General features: G+C 41.2%; 1 protein-coding gene across 1 annotated transcript in view; it reads left to right on the top strand.

Annotated features, from left to right (window-relative positions):
• COL12A1 (collagen type XII alpha 1 chain) overlaps positions 1-16,352 on the top strand; it is a 118,780-nt gene extending 102,428 nt beyond the window's left edge. Inside the window, exons 57-65 of the mRNA XM_007456595.1 lie at positions 6-59; positions 4,696-4,749; positions 6,068-6,139; positions 9,553-9,588; positions 9,698-9,764; positions 10,759-10,947; positions 11,901-11,969; positions 12,956-13,126; positions 15,358-16,352. Of these exons, the coding sequence (XP_007456657.1) occupies positions 6-59; positions 4,696-4,749; positions 6,068-6,139; positions 9,553-9,588; positions 9,698-9,764; positions 10,759-10,947; positions 11,901-11,969; positions 12,956-13,126; positions 15,358-15,533 (888 nt within the window). The 3' untranslated portion in view covers positions 15,534-16,352. The remainder of the gene's footprint in view (positions 1-5; positions 60-4,695; positions 4,750-6,067; positions 6,140-9,552; positions 9,589-9,697; positions 9,765-10,758; positions 10,948-11,900; positions 11,970-12,955; positions 13,127-15,357) is intronic.
• The last annotated feature ends 3,291 nt before the right edge of the window (positions 16,353-19,643 follow it).

Raw genomic sequence — 19,643 nt, 5'->3', positions numbered from 1 at the left:
TGTAGGGAACCCCAGGATTACCTGGCCCACCAGGACCAATGGGCCCTCCAGGAGATAGAGTAAGTTTTCTTGGGCAGGCTGTAATGATGTTGGAAATGATATCACATTGTTGCCTATTAATTAAGAACCCCCCATAATTCAATTTGCATGGCTGGAAATGCAGAGTTCACACATCTCATGGGAGGCAGAAAAACTAATATCAGCAGACCAACCGATGCCAGGTCAATCTCAAGGTCTGTGAAACAAAATGGTGGGACTTCAAATGAGTTGTCAGAATTTTAATTTTGGAAAAATTTTTTCTTTTATCATATTTGGAAAAACAAGTCCCTAAAAGGAATTTTGGTTCATTGGAGAGAGATTCAAGAATCCTAGCAAATTGCTTTGAATCCTAAAATTAAAATCTTTGTTATGAGGCATCTTTGACGTAACTCTAAGAATAGTCTTGATTTCCGTGGCACTTTCTATGCAGTCAGGGACATCTTTTCTACACCTTTAGAACTCAGATACCCCCTATAGGCCTCTGTGATGGAAAGCCAACTGGAACTTAGTAGGGATTTTGCTCATTTGTGGCAGATTTCAGTTTTGCTCTTGACTTATGATGAAATCAGTGCAGGAGACCCAATTTTTTCTAGGACAAGTAAATGAGAAGCACAGTGAACATGGCTTCTGTGCTCTAATCCGATGTTATAGAAAATTTGCTTTCATAGGAGACGATGAATGCTTTAATAAACTATTTTAGAGTTGCTCAGAACCAAGGCACTAATGACTTTTCAGCATCTTCTGGTTCAGACAACAGTCTGAGAGTTGTCTGGATTCTGACTAATCAAGTTAAGACATAGGACTAGCAGCAGGGTCTCAGAGGGCCAGGGCTATAATAGCTGTCATTAAAGGCATTGATTTGTTACCCTTAACACCTCCACGACATCATGGGGCAGGAGAGTTGGGTCAGTCAGATGGAGCAAAGATTTTGCCCAGATAATTCCAGATTTGGATGATTTGCCAGTGAAAGTTATTTGCTCCAATGCCTACTCTTGAGTTTATGAGAGAGTGAGGTCAAAGAGAAAACTGTATTCTCTGGGAGTCTGGGACCCAGTGGTACTTCTATATACATATTCTTCTGACTCTTTTGAGACTGGCACTTTAGTTTTTTGGAATTCTTATTTTACAGTAAAGGACAATAGTGAGATTGCAAAGGTGACAAGTCAGTCTATTCAGTTAGTCAACAAAACCAAAAATACCGCAATCAGGAAGTAATGATGCATATTGAATATAGTTCAATATCCTGTGATAAACCATAATGGGAAAGAATATGAAAAAGAATATATATGTGTGTGTGTGTGTGTGTGTGTGTGTGTGTGTGTGTGTGTGTGTGTATAACTGAGTCACTGTGCTATACAGCAGAAATTAAACACAATGTTGTAAATCAACGATAGCCCAATAAAAAAAAAATGATGGGCCGCCTCTCTTGCTGCCGCTGCTACTGAAGCCCTGTTGGGCCCATCATGCAGTGCGGGCTTTGTGCAGACTCGCTGGGTGGCCAGTGCCATCCCATCAACACGTTCCTCCTGAACTGGCAGTCAGGCAGCCACCGCTGCCATCGCTGTGTCCCTGAAAAGTGAGGGAGTGGAAAGAACTGCGTTCTTCTAGCTCTAACTTGTGAATCCAGTCCTGGTGAGGCCACCCAGGACTCTCGTGTTGAGGCTGAGGAAAGTCTTCAGGAAATCATTTGTCTTTTTCCATCAGTCTTGTACACCGACCTACCACTTACTTTCCTACTGCTAGTGCTGAGAGTAGAAGGCACAGCTGAGGGAACATAAACAGTTTTGGAAAGTTAGACTTTGGATGCAGGCACCTCCGCTGAAAACTAAAAGAAAGAAAGAAAGTTGAACCCTGTGGTAGAAGAGAAGAGAAGACAGCTCAGGAGAGCAAGCCCAAGGACCATGGTGAGGAAGACGTGTTACCAAGGTGGAGGTGGTAGGAACAGCAGGCATGGGTTGCCTTCAGTACAGATGATTTTCTTTTCTTTTTTTTTTTTTTGGCGGTACACGGGCCTCTCACTGTTGTGGCCTCTCCCGTTGCGGAGCACAGGCTCCGGACGTGCAGGCTCAGCGGCCATGGCTCACGGGCCCAGCCGCTCCGCGGCATGTGGGATCTTCCCGGACCGGGGCACGAACCCGCGTCCCCTGCATCGGCAGGCAGAATCTCAACCACTGCGCCACCAGGGAAGCCCCAGCACAGATGATTTTCAAATGAGGCACAGCTCTGGGGACTGTCAGAAAGTAGCAAGAGAGCCACAGGTGCAGGCATGACATGCAGTGTATCTGTGAAAGCAGCCATAGGTCCTCTCAGCCACCCTCCCATGGAGGGAAGCAGCAATAACTGCTACAGTTTTGAAAATGGAGAATAAAAAAAGAAATTACAGTACAAAGTGCTACAGATGGCTCAGTGGTAGCCCTTCTGAGGCCATCAGAATAAAATCCGCTTCATCCCAACTTAGATATGTATTTCTTCTAAAAGAAGATGGTTAGTTACAGCAAAGTGTCCATCCATGGATGAATGGATTAAAAAATGTGATATATATATATATATATATATATATCATGTATATAATGGAATATTACTCTGTCTTAAAGAAGAGGGAAATCCTGTCATTTGCAACGACATGGATGAACCTTGAACTTGGAGGACGTGCCAGCTGAAATAAGCCAAGCACAGAAAGATAAATACTGCATGACCTCACTTAATGTATGGAATCCTTAAAAAGTTGAGCTCATGGAAACAGAGTACAGTGGCGGTTGCCAGGGGCAGGGAAAAGGGAGAAATGGGGAGATATTAGACAAAGGATACAAAGTTTCATGGAGATTGACATATATACACTATTGATACTATGTATAAAATAGATAACTAATGAGAACTTACTGTATAGCACAGGGAACTCTACTCAGTACTCTGCAGTGACCTAAATGGGAAGGAAATCCAAAAACGAGGGGATATATGTATGCATGTAGCGGATACACTTTGCTGTACAGTAGAAACTAACACAACATTGTAAAGCAACCACACCCCAATAAAATTTTTTTTTAAAAAGGATACAAAGTTTCAGTTATGCAAGATAAGTTCTGGAGATCTAATGTATAGTGTGATGACTATAGTTAATACCATATTGTGTATTTGAAATTTGCTAATACAGTATATCTTAAATATTCTCCCACATAAGAAAATGATAACTATGTGAGGTGATACATGTGTTAATTACCTTGATTGCAGTAATCATTTCACAACGTGTACATATATCAAAACACCACATGTACGCCATAAATACATACAATTTTTATTTGTCAATTATACCCCAATAAAGCTAGAAAAAAAAAGAGAAAATGATTGATCAGGAAGTTCTTAGGATGACTGGAGTATCATGTCATTCAGAGATATGATACTTACCTAAAACAAGTGAAAAAAAAAAGCAGCTGGAGGAAATGTAGATGGTAGAAGGGCTATTTGAACTGTCCAAGCAATACTTCAAGCATTTCTGCTTCTTAAGTGGCTCTCAGAAGCAGTGTTGATGTTACATGAGATGAACTTGTAGTCTGCTTTTTGTTAAGCGGGCCTAGATCTTCCAGAAAACAGTCTGAAATGTTTATAAGTTTCTGAAAAAAAACAATTTTTTTTTTTTGCAGGGGGTGGAATATTTCTAACACAATTTTAAAGAAATAATTTAAACTTCCTCTTTTGTAAAATCAATGGGAGTGTGGGTACTTAATGGAGGTATTGATCCAAATGTTCTTGATTTGTGCTAGAATCCAAGAATATGCATAAAATTAACACTTATTCTCAAAGGAGACAAAAATCTCCTTTGACAGAGGAATGCAGCAACACAAAAAACGACCTGACTCAGAAATCCTTGGCTGGATTTCAGAGGTCTGTACTTGGGATGAATGCTAACTGGGCAGTGAGTGACTCATTCCAGGCAGAGGTCACTTGGCACCACGCAAGCTGCGCAGAGATGCCTGGTGCTTCTGTACAGATCTCTTCTCCCAGTGCAACCCTGACTGGGTCTGGCCTTTCTGTGAGATGAGGAGAGACGGACCGATAAAAAAATTGAGTGAGGATTGAGGATTTCCTTTCTTTTGAGTGGAGGAGTTAAGATAGTTTTGCCTCTTTCTTGGAGGGGAGGACAGAAATCCCTGAGGAGTGAAGCATCAGTGGCCCTGCCCTGGCTGTCTGGTGTTGCTTAGGAAACAAGGAAGGGAGTTTTCTAACCAGGTGGTTGGCCCCTCCTGCATCTTCTGTGATGCAACACTCCCTTCATCTTACTTTGATCCTTCCTGGGCCAGTTAGTCAACATTGACTTTTTGGTAGAAAGGGCTAGTCTTCCTTTAGACTTCTTTACACTCTTATAAAAGTAAAAGTGAGTATCTTCATAAAAGGAACCTGCTTTCTTTGGAGAAGACTGGATTGATTCTTAAAATGATTTTGTTTATAACTATATAAATGACTGAGTATAGAAATGAATTATTCAATAAAAAGCATAACTTCAATGGAAAACATTTTTTGGCATATTTGTCTTTATATTGAAAGGTTATCTGCAGTTGGGTTAAACCCCTCACCTGTCACTCTTATCAACCTGTCTAGTGTCTTTCCATTTTACTTGGTCATTATTTCACTAATCTGTAATTAATTTCATTTTTACAATAGGGCTTTACTGGAAAAGATGGAGCAATGGGACCTAGGGGCCCCCCTGGGCCACCGGTAAGAATGGAATAGGTGACACTCTTATCTCCCCACCCTAAACCCCTAGCCCCACTTGCTAGGGAAGAGCCTGGTAACCTGACCTTTGAGGCATGTTCCATCTGTGCTGGGAGGCACACCGTCGAGGGAGCTACTTGTTTTTATTCTCCTAAATCAAAATGGGCTAGAGAAAACAGAGGTGTTAAAATAGAGTCCTTCTGTTTAATCAAGTTACATTTGAAGAACAACAACAACAAAAATATCCCTAACCAACCAGTTCCTTCCATGTCCACATTAAGTGGTAGGTTTTATGACCTTACTGGTTACTTCCTGTTCTAGAATTTTAAGAGTCTGTAGCCTATGATACTTGAATTTTAAGGACATTAATTACCGAACAGCTTTAAGTCATTCAGAGGAAGTCAGTTTTACCCGAGTAGGTTTTCTAATTAAGATCTTTGGGGAAAATACTGAAGCCAATGATTTTGAAAGAAGCATCTGTGCACCTGCATCCAGGTGAGATCACAATTACATTGTTTGTGGTGATGGATGCTCTTCACGGCTTCTGGCTGTATATGAAGACTGGAGAGCATATGTTAAAATAATTTTATTTATGTTTAATATATATGTTCTCAAGTAGAGTTGAAAATGTATAATAAACTTTGATTTAAAGTATTTACTACAGATATTAAAATTTACATAATTGATGAATAAAGGATTGTTTTACAAAAATCTGATGATTCTATTTTAAGGATATTTTAGCTTTAGACATAATGTATTGACTAGCGATATTATAAATATTTTACTAAAAATGTTGCTAAAATGTCTTAAAGCTGTGCTGAAAGGAACGGGGAGAAATTCTTATGGTTTTGATGGGATAGAGGGTGCTGATATGATAGAAGAGGAGGCACCCTTTATTTGAATGCACCAAAGAAAAAGTGAGTTTCTAGGCTGAGATACAACTCCCAAGAGACAAGGGGAAACTCCACCACATGGTGCCCAGTTACCTTCTCAATATTTTCCCCAGCCAGAGTTCACTCCTGTCTTTTGATGAGTTTTCTGGTTTGGTAACAGAAACAAACTAATAGGAATTGCTTTCTGCAAATTCACTTCGCAGCCAATTTACTAGGATCACAGTCTGTGAATAGTGAAACTGATTAAATATAGTCCATAAAGATTGAATGGGAATTTTCAAGATTTTTTTCCTCCATGTTATCTTAAAATTTGATTTTGCTCTTCCTTGGTATGTGATTATGTGCTAAAAGCTTTTAAAACCAGCCATGCTTTGTTAGTTTACTTTAGATGAAATTCTTCTTTGATGGTAAGCTTCCCTGTGTTGTAGGGAAGCCCAGGCTCTCCAGGAGTCACAGGACCGAGTGGGAAACCAGGAAAACCCGGAGACCATGGCAGACCAGTAAGTGGACGGCTTGCATGCCTAGTCATTCCACTGTGGCCATGAATGAGGAGACTGCAAGGCTGTGGCATATTTATGTTATCTCTGCTGTAATGTGTGTGAAGCATTTGCTGAAGCTATGCTAAATCCATGGATTTAACTTGGTACTAGTTCTAAAAATTTTCTCTCTAAGTTATAACATTCTGGGATGAAAACTGTGGTCATAGGGTTTCTTTAAAAGGAGAACGGGATTATAAGCCAAGACACATATTTCTGCACTGAAATAAACACTCAGAGCTGGGTCAGCAAAATCATTCTTTTTATTTAGGAGCGGTATGCAGCTTAAGATAGAAAAATACATGATGGTGCATGGCGCCGCCATGGGTGCTCTGCAGAAGTTAACCCTTTGTCAGTATCCTGTAGCCACACTGCTGGCTCTTTTCTCTTGCGCTGAGGTTGCTAGAACGTTAGTCCCAGAATTAAAAGGATTTATCTCACCCACCATTATACTTTTTTATTTATTTATTTTTTGCTGTACGGGGGCCTCCCACTGTCGCGGCCTCTCCCGTTGCGGAGCACAGGCTCCGGACGCGCAGGCCCAGCGGCCACGGCTCACGGGCCCAGCCGCTCCGCGGCATGTGCGATCTTCCCGGACCGGGGCACGAACCCGCGTCCCCTGCATCGGCAGGCGGACTCTCAACCACTGTGCCACCAGGGAAGCCCCATTATACTTTTTTATACTGCCCTGCTCCAATTTACACCCAGTTTAATTTTCTTTTCATCAGATGTTTTGATTAAAATAATAGTTGAGATGGTATCATGCATATCTTCTATTTTCAAATCAGTATCTCCAAAACTGAATTCGTAGCTTCTAAAATATCCAGAAGTATTTGTAATGACTGTTGGGCTCCATATTCTTCGTTACAAGCTCTTCCTTATTTGTATGTATGAGGAATGAATTTATTTTAAGCAGTTTTTTTTTTGTCTGAATAGAATTCTGAAATATAAAAATTTATCTCAAAGATCAAGAAGTCCAATTATTAGTAATGACACATCTATCAGGGCTGTTCTCTGAACAGAACTTCTCTCTTCTGAAGTGTTGTCCAAAGTTATATAAATCCAAGCTTAAAAATTTTTTTAATGGCAAACTAACTTAGAATCTTTATGTGATATGGCCTGCCTTCTATGTTTACATAAAATTAAGCAAGCAGCATAAAGATGAAAGGACTCCTGGAGTACTTCTTACTCTGTGTGTACTCTAGCATATGACTTTATTACTTTCTTTTCCTCAATGAATCATGACAGAAACTTCACAAGAGCCCTTAAAAGTACATGGAACTTGTTAACCCTTTCAGAATTCTATCTCGTTTTACTATGACTGGAAGAGAGTCTAACGTAAGAATTATCACTGATGTAATTGATGGCTGAAGTTAGAAACCTGAAAGAAACTTGTACATCCTTTACTTGAAATGAGAGCTCTAGATACTGGCAATAAAGATGAGTTTTAAATCATACATCCCAGAACAATCTCAGAGTGGCAGTAAATTAAAAAAGGACACATGGGAACAAAGTAGCAGTAAATGTAAAAAATAATTTCCTGAAATTTACAAAAGGCTCCAAACTAAATAATGTTTCCATAAGAGTCCAGTACTTTTAGCAAAGGGCAGTCAAACTCCAGTTTTTCTTATGACTATAATTTGGTAACATTTATTTGGACCTTATCTACCCCCTTTTCTCCCTTTATCTTCCTCATCCTTCTAAGGTAGCAAATTACCTCTCCTTTTCTTCTCTCTTCTATCTTACCTTTAGTTTCTAAAACCAAAACTAGCAGACGGGAGTATAAAGGTCTTAGGAGAGAGCTTAGCTCAGTCGCTGTTAGCTTATGTCATTAGCTCTTGGAACCAGTGGTGTCTTCTTGCTAACTTGTAACACCTGATATTGTGTCGTGGATGTTTCCAGGAACTGCTGATGGAATATTTTTATTCATTTACTCAACACCCATTTGTTTGGTGCCTAAATGTGCTCCTCCATGTTCTAAGGTCTGGGGATATAAACGTAAACAAGACAAAGTCCTTGCCCTCATGGAGATTCTAGTGGAGGATACAGACCCCAAAATGTAAATAAACAATACGGTTTCTGGTGATGAAGAGTGATAACAAAGAAAAGAAACACAGAGTAAGGGGTTAGGGGGTAATTGTGGTGGTGGAAGGGGGCTGTTTCAGATACAGCAGTCAGGGAGTCTGTCTGAGGAGGTGGAATGAAGCAAGGGAGCAGGCAGTGGGAACAGCATTCCAGGCAGTGGGAACAGCATGAACAAAGGCCGAGGGAGGACGAAGGTGGCACGTGGAAGGAACAGCAGAGAGGCCCGGGCACCGGAAGTAAAGGGAGTGAGGGGGGAGGGATGAAAGATGAGGTCAGCTAGTTGGGCACAGGTAAGCATGTGGACCACCCAGCCCATGGTGAGGATCTCTTATCTTATTCTTAGTGTGATGGGAAGCCCTTGGAGCCAAAGAGTGACATGCGCCAATTTTCTTTTTAAAAATATCAGTCTGGCTTCTCTGTGGAGAACAGACTCAAAAGGGGCCAAATGAGATGCAGGAGGACCAGTTAGGAGGATATTGGAGCCGTTCAGGCAAGAGTCTTGGAGACGGTAAGAGGCAGTTTGGTTTGGGATGTTATCTGACCATCAGATTTGTCAATGGTTTGGGTGTTCCTTTCAGCTGGCAGCCTGGAGATATATTGAAAGACAAAAACTTCTTGCACTAGAAGGAAGACTTTTTCCAAGATCCTCTCATGGCCAGTGAGAGGCCTGACAGAATAGGGACAAATGTTCTGTGGTTGCGTTTGGATGTGGGAACCACCATTTGGATTGAGTCCTTTAATAAGGGAGGCACATGGTTCCTTTCATGCCCAGTGCACAAAAAAATCACTGGAAGAAGTTACAGATACATATTTAGTTAGGGAATTGACAGAAAGCTTTTACTAGAACAAGTTCTTATGGGTTCTAACTGAACCAAGATTAACCTCATGCACAACCTAAAATAACCACCTGAGCTCCCCAGCCATGGTGATGTAAAGGAAAGTAGAATGGTAGCAAGGGCAATTTTACATGTGTTTCAGTTGCAGACCTGTATTGTGAATGGCATCATAAAATGTATGCACAGTACATAACTTCTAAATTGGTGATCATAAAATTCACATCTCAGCACTATATTGGAGGACACGTGCTTCTGAGAGAGGGAGAGAGAGAGACAGGGAGACAGATTAGATTCCTTTTGACAGACAAGCAAAATGTAACATGGATGTAAATGTGATGTGTCATTTTGCTAATTTGTTAGAAAGCAGACCTTGCCCTCTTTCATCAACCTGTCCATTCATGAGTCATTTCAGACCATGTTTGTCAGTTTCTAATATCTGAAATTCCTATATTTCAGGGTGCATCGGGATTGAAAGGAGAGAAAGGTGATAGAGTATGTATTTCTTAAAATTTGACTTACAAATTTATATCATGTGTTAAACACTGAACTCTGAAACTATGGAAATAATATGCTGATCCTACTTATTGATTTAATTAACTAGGGAGACATTGCTTCCCAGAACATGATGCGAGCAGTTGCAAGACAAGTCTGTGAACAACTGATAAGTGGTAAAATTTCTTTTCCTTTTAATGTATGAGTGTGTGTGTTGTTTTTAGTTAATTGCAGCAAAATGCAGTTTGTGTCATAAACTTTCAAAGATAGATGTTTCTATTTCATTTTCACGAGCTCTTATTTTTATACATTGTCAGTTTTGTATCCTGTTAGATAAAGCCAATGATATTTTAATGACTATCATTAAGATAAAACAATAAACCAAGGTAAAATAATAGCCTGTTATCCTTACATTCAGTCTGATACAAAATTGTATATATATATATTTTTTTCGGTACGCAGGCCTCTCACTGTTGTGGCCTCTTCCGTTGCGGAGCACAGGCTCCGGACGCGCAGGCTCAGCGGCCACTCCGCGGCCTGTGGGATCCTCCCGGACCGGGGCACGAACCCGTGTCCCCTGCATTGGCAGGCCGACTCTCAAGCACTGCGCCACCAGGGAAGCCCTATAATTTATTAATTTAAAAAAGGTTCTCTTTTGAGTGACATCACTGGGCAAACCTTGGGGCTTTTTATCAGAGTCCTGTTAAACTTTCACAACTCCTTTATGTTTATAGTAATGCTGATGGCTTTACTGGTCAGTATTTTGTGGAGACGGTTGTTTATCACGGATCATTTTGTCCAGGATGACTGGAGTGTTTTATTTCAGTTTTAGGATTCTAATTAGAATGTTTGCTGGAGGGTGCAGGACAGAGATGGATTTCGCCAGACACTAAGAGAAAACCATTTCATCCTCTCGTTCCTCCCTTACTGGGTTTTTTTTTTTTTTTTTTTTTTTTTTTTAGGTCTCTCACAGCTGGAGCACAGGCTCTGGACGCGCAGGCTCCGCGGCCATGGCTCACGGGCCCCGACGCCCCGCGGCATGTGGGAGCTTCCCGGACCGGGACATGAACCCGTGTCCCCTGCATCGGCAGGCGGACTCTCAACCACTGCGCCACTAGGGAAGCCCCCTTATTGGGTTTCTTACTAAGAAGTCTTATTTATTTTTTTTAGGTCAGATGAGCAGATTCAATCAGATGCTGAATCAGATTCCAAACGACTACCACTCTAGTCGCAACCAACCAGGCCCGCCGGGTCCTCCAGGGCCCCCTGGCAGCGCGGGAGCCAGAGGAGAACCAGGGCCTGGGGGGCGGCCAGGCTTCCCGGGCACACCAGGGATGCAGGGACCCCCGGGTGAACGAGGTAGGTATTCCTGACTGCTGCACAGGGATAAAGGAAGGAACCTGCAAGTGTAGGAGCTGGGTCCGGTTGAAAAGCATGCAGAAGACTGGACTTAGCAAACTACACTGGTCTTGTTTGGACAGCCCCAGACGAGCCGTGCATCCATGAACCTGTCTTTCTTTCTAGGCAGCTGCAGGCTGTAGAGATCCCTGTCTTAGAAAACAGGAAGATTTTGTCATGAGAGCTCAGTAAAGACAATGCTATTTTCTGATTGTTTCTGTCGTTAATGGGAAAAACTGTATCCTGGCAAACTGAATCAGGCATAAAATCTTATTAATTGTTTTGACTGGCGAGAGCTGGGCAGCAACTGGATGCAAGCAGCCCTAAGATTTTAGATCTAAATTCTTCTGGTTCCTTTATTCAGGGCCTGGAAACTGGTCTTATGTGTTTATGTGGCTTTAATTTCATGGTAGATAAGTGTAACTGAAGGAAAAGAAGAAAAACAGGATTATCTGATTCCAGATGTTTCAGGATGCTGGGTACTCACTTTTGTCAAAGTGATGGCTAACATTCTGTGGAAAACTTAGATATGTCTATAATTCTGATTATTTAGATGTGGTACTGATAGGGCTACTAAAGATAAGATACCTTTAAGACGTCTTCAGTGAGTTGTAACTATTTATTCAAGATTTCTGTTCTTAATTACTGTTTCTAAAATAATATATTAGATGTGTTTGTTTTCTTCAAGTAATTTTTCCCCTGACTTGTAGCCAGATTTGTTTCTTGGCCATGAATCTGGAATTACACAAATGTCTAGAAAGAATTTGGCTTAAAGCGTGGACTTCTGTGAAAAATTGGGTTCTGCTTTCACTAAGGGAAATGAATTACTTGAATCAAGTACTATCAGTTCCGATGAAGGCTACATATTTCCGGATAATTTTCCCTCTGTGTTTTCCCATTTTGTGCTTGCTTAGGTTTGCCGGGAGAGAAAGGCGAAAGGGGTATTGGATCTCCCGGACCTCGAGGGCTGCCTGGCCCCTCAGGTAGGTTTGCTAGTACATCAAACAAGTGAACATATCATTACCGAGAGAGCATACGACCCCACGAGATGCACAAACTCATCCTGTTAGCTTCAGGCATACTGACCATCACAGAATATATTTTAGCAAGAAGTCCCACTTGTATAACCTCCTCATTTTCATGTTCTCTTTGTTCAAAAATGTTTCAGTGCGTTCTATTTAAGCATTTACTCTAACTTTAATATATGAGGGTTTAAGTTTTAGTGACACAGAGGGTTGTTGTGTTCTTTTTATGGGATTCCTGTTTGTTTTGTTTGGCCTCAGAGCCTTTAAGGATGGTGTCATTTCCTGTTCCTTCTGGTATTCTTTAAGAGGTCGCTAGTAGACTGAGGAAATATATTCTCATTAGAAATCCTGACACGTTGCAAGATTTCATTCACAGTTTCTTTATTGATGTTTTGGAGGGAAATAATAGTTGTTCTGTGCATTGTGTTTACTAGATTGAAAATGAATTTTTTTCTTCGTTATAAGGTCCGTGAGACCCTTGCAACCATGGTCAGTCCTGGAGGTTAAATCTTTACATTTCTGTTAACCATGAGTAAGTGTCACTTGATCCAGAAATAGCACTGCCTCACATAGTCTGGAGGTGGAGCAGGCAACCCGACTGTCTGCCTTGGCTACCACAGCCGTTTCCTGCAGCGAGTCTTACCTCTAAGACAGTGGGAGCAAACCAGAGAACTCACTGATATCTTTAGTTTGGCTCAATTCTTGCTAAGTCAGTTTTCTTTGAATAAAATCATTAACATAGTTGGATTTTTGGCATTAATTCTTGAATCACTGGTAAGAAAGTTCTACACTGGGTCATACTGGTGATTTCTTAAGGAAATATTTTCTTACCATACACTAGTGGATCGTCTAGTCTTGAAGTATTGGAGGTGCCAAAGTATTGTTGACTGCCTCAGGAGATGTGTTTGACAAGAGGGGAAATATTTCTTTTAAACCCATAATAGGTCCACAAGGAGAATCCAGAACGGGTCCACCAGGGTCCACAGGTTCAAGAGGTCCTCCAGGTCCCCCCGGTCGTCCTGGAAACTCAGGTATCCGAGGCCCCCCAGGTCCTCCTGGATACTGTGACTCTTCCCAGTGTGCCAGCATCCCATACAATGGACAAGGCTATCCAGGTATGTTGTTGCCATTATAGGAACCCAAATTCACCTGAATTAAAAACCCTTTATGGAAATGAAGTTCCCTAAGACGGAAGGAAAGTTGATTTGAGGATTTCTTGACGATATCAACTCTTTCAGTTGTATGTTTTGTTATTCTCTCTCAAAAGAATTAATGTTAATTTTATAACATTATTTCACTGTTAGGAGTTGAATAATTATTTTCTCCTCCTTTCTGTACTTCTGCACTTACCAAATCACATCATAAACCTCTCTTTATTTCTCTTGGGAGTTCAAAGAATGCTACCAATTGACTGTTTTTTTTTTTTTATTTTTTTTTTAACCCTAAAGGCTGGGAAGAGGGATTTGTTGAATACGAGAATATATCTAAAAAATTGTTTTGAGACTCTAATGTGTAGGCAGACTATTTGATAACACGGTGCAGACAACTGAAAATATTTCGCTATTTCACATTGTCCATGGAATTAATATTTATAAACTCTGGGACTTAATGTTTTTAGAGTCAGTCATGAAATTCTAGTACTTGACAATTACAGGAGGCAGAAGTCTCTTAAGCCTGATTTTGGGGACTGTGGGGATAAAGGCGATATGCTGATCTGAAAATAAATATATTAATGCTGTGGGCAGCGGTCAGCGGTGACCTTTTCATCAGCACACCCTCAAGCATCTTGCAAGTTTTAAAAATGATACTGCTGTTTGATATGGTTGGCTACTAGCAAGTAGTGCATGAGTAGTTGAATATCTAAATATCTATATATCTATATATTTATGTGCATACTTACCTATGACCAGAAGCAATCATGAATCGTAAATTTCTCAGGCAACCCATTCACAAAATTAAAATTTCACTCTTTATAAAAGAAATTTAAATTACCTCTGCCTTCTGGTATGTGTGAATAACTTGAAATATATGGATATATACATATATACTTTAACCATTACATACTTAGATGAATGTGTATAGATGTTTTTTTGCATAGTAATTCAACTTTTAAAAACTATCATCTTTGACCTGTTTCAGGTTCCGGCTAACAAATTTTCTAAGTCGCCAGCGCTGCTTACAGTTTGAATACATGAAAATCCTGTTTCTGAGATGTTTGCGCACGTGCTTATTAGGAAATGAGTCTGTATGGAAATCTCACCACAGATATGGTTAATGAACTGGGTGGACATCATAACGGAGGGTGGAGATTCTTTATACTAACTTGAATGAGACAAAAGCAGTGGTGTTAGTTTATAAGCCTGATGCATTTCAGTAATAATGTAGAAAAATATTATTTAAAAAAAAAACATTCAAACACACAGCTCATGAGGAGCCTCAGCTTTGAAAGAGGCGCATAATAAAACTACTAACCGCAGAGATGATGCCATTTTGAGAAAAACAATTAACCTGGTTAAAGAGAAATATCTTATGTAAATAATAAACTAATGATGGCTTGTAAATGATTTGTATGTGATCCTGTCCACTAAAATCACTTAACAGTCCTGTACAATCAGCTTCTGCCTGCTGCTTGCTCTCTGCCGGAATAACACCAAATAGAATCTCATCTCTCGCTTGTTAGCGATGTGTCTGATTCAGGGCATGTGTCTTACTATGATTACCTTTTGTACGTGTACTTTCATTTGGATTTTGTAATCGCAATTTTCCAACCAAAGTTTTAGAGTCACTTCTTCTCTTCCTGTTTCGCTGTAGTCACTGGAGGTCCTCACCCACCAGCTGTAACTCAGGCCGTGGGAGAGACAGCCACAGAACATGTCATGTACTGTATATTACCTGGTGATAGTTGATTTTCACCTCCAGAGTTCAGTTTCTAGGAGCCAATGTAACTTCCCCTTACCTCCTCATCTTTCCAAATGGTTCTCTGAACTGAGGAGTTTGAAGTCATGAACAATTACTTGGGGATTTGCAAATATCCTACCTAGGTTGGTTTACAGTTCTCCTTGGCCCAGTCTCTGACCCTTCCCAGGTATTTGTGCAATGATTGTACTTACTGCTGGATCTTTGAAGGTTAAAAACAAGTGCCATTTCATTATTGATCACCAAATTCTCTCTGCAAATGGAAGCAATCAGAACATTGTAATTTATCTATTTATAGTTATGAGATTAAGACTGCAGTGCCATCCCCTCGGGTGATGATTTAGCTTTTGCTGTGTGTGTGTGTGTGTGTGTGTGTGTGTGTGTGTGTGCCTTCCAAATCATGCCATAACTGTAATGTTGAATCGGACAGAGCCCTACGTGCCCGAGGGCGGGGCCTACCTGCCTGAGCGCGAGCCCTTCATCGTGCCGGTGGAGCCCGAGCGGACGGCGGACGAGTACGAGGACTATGGCGCCGACGAGCCCGCCGAGGAGCGTCCTCCCCATGAGCGCTGGCGGCGCGCCCTGCTCCGCGGCCCCCGGCAGTGAAGCTGACACCGCGCGCGCGCGCGCGCGCGCGCGCAGCACGCCAGGCTCGGGGGGAGGTGTTGGGATTCTCATTTACAGGTCAGACGGAGCAGTGTACGTGTTACCTGTCACGTTTCTTCCGGCGTTGCTTCATCCGAGAGTACCCTTTCTGGCTGTAGAGAACCTTGTTCCTGCAGGAAGCCTAGCTCGCTGCACGCAGTCTGTAGAAGTCTTTGCCTTTGCCCTTGAAGTGCTTGCGAAATACTTTGTTCACAAAAACTGCAGGGAGAGAACGCGCCTTGTGCCTTTAGGTAGCACAGCGGGAAGCCTCAGTGAAACTCTTAGGTTAAGCAGTTAAGTCCTGGAACCCAGAACGACTGTGTATTTCGAGAGGGCAGTTTATCATTTCCAATGCTTATTTGCAGTTCAATTACATCCCGATCAAAGCAGTTCCCCTCCTAAAACCAAAAAAGAGGGGAAAGTCAACTCTGTGGCAACTATTTATCTTCCTCTTCTATCTTCTGTTATACATTAGGGCATAGTATGCTCTTATACGTCTCCTTTAACAACCACAAACCTTAAGCCATGTAGCTGAAATTATTGTATCAACTGGATACAGTTCCATATTGCCTTAAACCTCCTTGTTTTAGCCACGCTAACATTTATACCAAATTGCAGATTATTCTGCAGAGATGGAATTGCATGTTTGTGTTGTACATTTAGTATGAACTTTTTTTTCCCAGAACATAATGTTTCTTAGTTATCAAAAGCAGTTGGAAAATGTTTGCAAGACTATGAACATAGAATTGCTGCTTTTATATTTTAACTGCGGATTGTGAATTTCACTGCCTTATATTATTTATTTCTGAAACAAAAGAGGCATTTTTCAATAAAACTACTGAAAATTTGACATGGTATGTTTTTTCTTTAATGGCCTTTTGGACTGTCCAGGCGGTTGTTAAAACAAACAAGTTCATATCCTTGGATACAGTTACAAATCTTGCTAATACTATTAAATTATGCTAAATAACTTTAGATTTTTAATGATGTGGTGAAGTCATAGAAAGAGAGTAGTGAGAGAGCCTTAAAAAGCCCAGCCCAGCCTTTAAAAGCCCAGCCCAGCCTTAAAAAGCCTTTGGGCCTCATAAAGCCCAAAGGCTTTATTAGGAATGTAGAGGAAGAGTGGGTTGGTGGAAAAACAACTAAGTATCCTAGGAGACCCCAAACAACCAAACAACCTTCAACAAGCCACAAGATTTCATATGCATTCAGTCACTTTCCTATACCGTACTTTACCCAATAGCATGTTTAACTGCAAAAAGGATAATCCTTAATGGAAATGTTTACATTTAGTGATAACTTCTTTTGTTTTTTTACTTTTACGAACACAATAACATCATTTTAAATATCAAAGAAAACAATGTAAATGTTTGTTTGAAAGAACTGACATCAATTGAAGAGAGAAGTGCTGAAAGAACATTTTCCACAGAGCAAAACATCTTGAGTTAATGCTCCCTGGAGACCACGATCAAGCGAGTCCCCAAGAAAAAGAGGAAATTCTCTTCCAAGGAGGAGCCTTTCAGCAGTGACCTGAAGAGGCTGCTGCTAGCAAGAACAGCAGCTCCAAGAAAAAGAAAAAGCTCCGAAAGCTATCCCAGGAAAATTAGAATGGACATTTCCCTAGTAGGGCATAACTTACAGAGATATTTCCCAACCCATCCCCTATAGCCCAATAAAAATAAAAACAACTTCACGAGTCAAAAAAAAAGGACTAGATAATAGGGCTTCCCTGGTGACACGGTGGTTGAGAGTCCGCCTGCCGATGCAGCGGACACGGGTTCGTGCCCCGGTCCGGGAAGATCCCACATGCCGCGGAGCGGCTGGGCCCGTGAGCCATGGCCGCTGAGCCTGCGCGTCCGGAGCCTGTGCTCCGCAACGGGAGAGGCCACAACAGTGAGAGGCCCGCGTACCGCAAAAAAAAAAAAAGGACTAGATAATAAATGTATTGTGATCAAGAGGTTTCAAGCAGATTGCCAAATTCATAGCATTCATCTGTAATTTCTGATACGTACATTTTAAAGCTGAAGGAGATCACTGAGATCATCCCAGTCTAATTCTTTGCTTTCTGTTAGGAAGCAACAGACTCAGCTAATCAGTTATCAGAGCAAGACTAGGACTCTAGGCCTTGTGCTTCTCGCCTGGTTTTATCAACAAATACTCTCCTCTCCCTTACTAGGAGCCTTTAGTTTCTGGGCAGGAGCTTTCATCTTTCAAGGTTCTATGAATTTATCTTCATTAATGTCTTTTTTTTTTTTCTTGCGGTACGCGGGCCTCCCACTGCCGTGGCCTCTCCCGTTGCGGAGCACAGGCTCCGGACGCGCAGGCTCAGCGGCCATGGCTCACGGGCCCAGCCGCTCCGCGGCACGTGGGATCCTCCCGGACCGGGGCACGAACCCGCGTCCCCTGCATCGGCAGGCGGACTCTCAACCACTGCGCCACCAGGGAAGCCCTATCTTCATTAATTTCTGATTCATTTGGGTTTCTGATACTCCTTGATGATGAGCCTCTGTATCAGGAGCCTGAAGATGGGTTCAGTTCCTTGTCACTGACCCAGCTGGGTCCCACGGCCACATGGATTTGAGGCACAAAGGAATTCCACCTTCCCTCACCAGCTGGATGTGGGTTCAATTCTTGATGTTGGCGATGCAGATTTGCTACCTTCTAGTCTGTGCTGGGAGGGGGGGAGGGACCAAGCCAGTCCTAAGCACAAATTAATAAATAACTGAGATATATGTTGGGATTTTTACTTTCATAGTATATTTCCTCCTTGACGAAGTTAAAATTATTTCTGTAATCCCTGAGTGCATACTGACAAGTGACAGGGAGAAGATGGCCAGATAGTCTGGGTTTAAAAACCAGTGGTAACCCACACCCCCCAAATCAAACCTGTAGGTGCTGGCTTATTTATTCACATTTCCTTTGAGGGAATGCAGAACAACTTGAAACACATTTTCTAGTTCTTTAAATCTGGAAGTATTGTGAGAAATTCATTATAACTTTTATTTGAAGTAGGGCTCTTATTTTTAAGAAATTAGACAGAAATAACTGTGGGAAGAGGTGGTAGCATCTAATGAGGTCTACAGTGGGAAAGTTTTCAAATTTAAAAACAGCACTTACAGAGATCCTAGCTGCTGAGTTTTTTTTTTTTTTTAATAGAATATTTGTACAATGGGATCAGCAATTTAGCAAGTTGAATAGGTGGCTGCATGTATATTTTCTCATATTTGTGAGCATCTGTTTTTGAGTTTGTAAAGAATTATGCTGCCTATTCACTTGGTCAAACTTACATTTTATTTTTTCTACAAATCACATCAATGTAATTGTTCCTAAGTATTTATTATTATATCCATTGCAATGTATTTGGCACGTAAGATTATTCATCATTTGGCTTTAGCCATAATTACTGTATAATAAGAGGAGACTTGACTGTACTATCCTCGTGGGGTCTGAGTGCCTTATAAAGGGCAGCCAATTATACAAAGAACAGCTGTGGTAAATCTTTTATTTTCAAAGGCAATCTTTTAGATACAAATTAATATTGAGCCCTAATTCACCTTACACTTGTGGTTAGAAAATGAATTTACATGTGAATGTCTAAGTGAACATTTATTAACTTTTTCATCTCAAAATGAGGCTGCTGAAGGCTATTGGGAAAAATCACATGGATTTGCTTTCAGGAAATGACCTGCGTGCTGGTCACTTGGATTTTGTCTCCAACTCATCTCTTGCCTGCTTCCATATCAGTATGTCCAACTGTATATCCTTCCTTGAAGTCCCTCAGATACTTCAGGATAAACACATGTGATATGTATTAGGTTTAGATTCAGCTGTGACTAACAGAAAGTCACAAAATAACAGTGGTTTAAACAAGCAGAAATTTATTTTTCATGTTTACAAAGTCAAAGCCCAGGCCCCTTCTGTTTTTCTGCTCTGCTTTTTGTGGCTTCTGTGGCCAAGTTACACTTCTAGACCAAGATGGTTAGTAGACCTCTAGCTATTATGTCCATAGTCCCCTGTAGGAAAGAGGAAGGAGTGAAGAAAAACTCATCCCTCCTTTTAAGGATGCTTCCT

This window comes from Lipotes vexillifer, unplaced genomic scaffold (assembly GCF_000442215.2).
Source record: "Lipotes vexillifer unplaced genomic scaffold, Lipotes_vexillifer_v1.1 scaffold1226, whole genome shotgun sequence".
NCBI lineage: Eukaryota > Metazoa > Chordata > Mammalia > Artiodactyla > Lipotidae > Lipotes > Lipotes vexillifer.
This window is presented reverse-complemented; position numbering and strand designations above follow the sequence as displayed.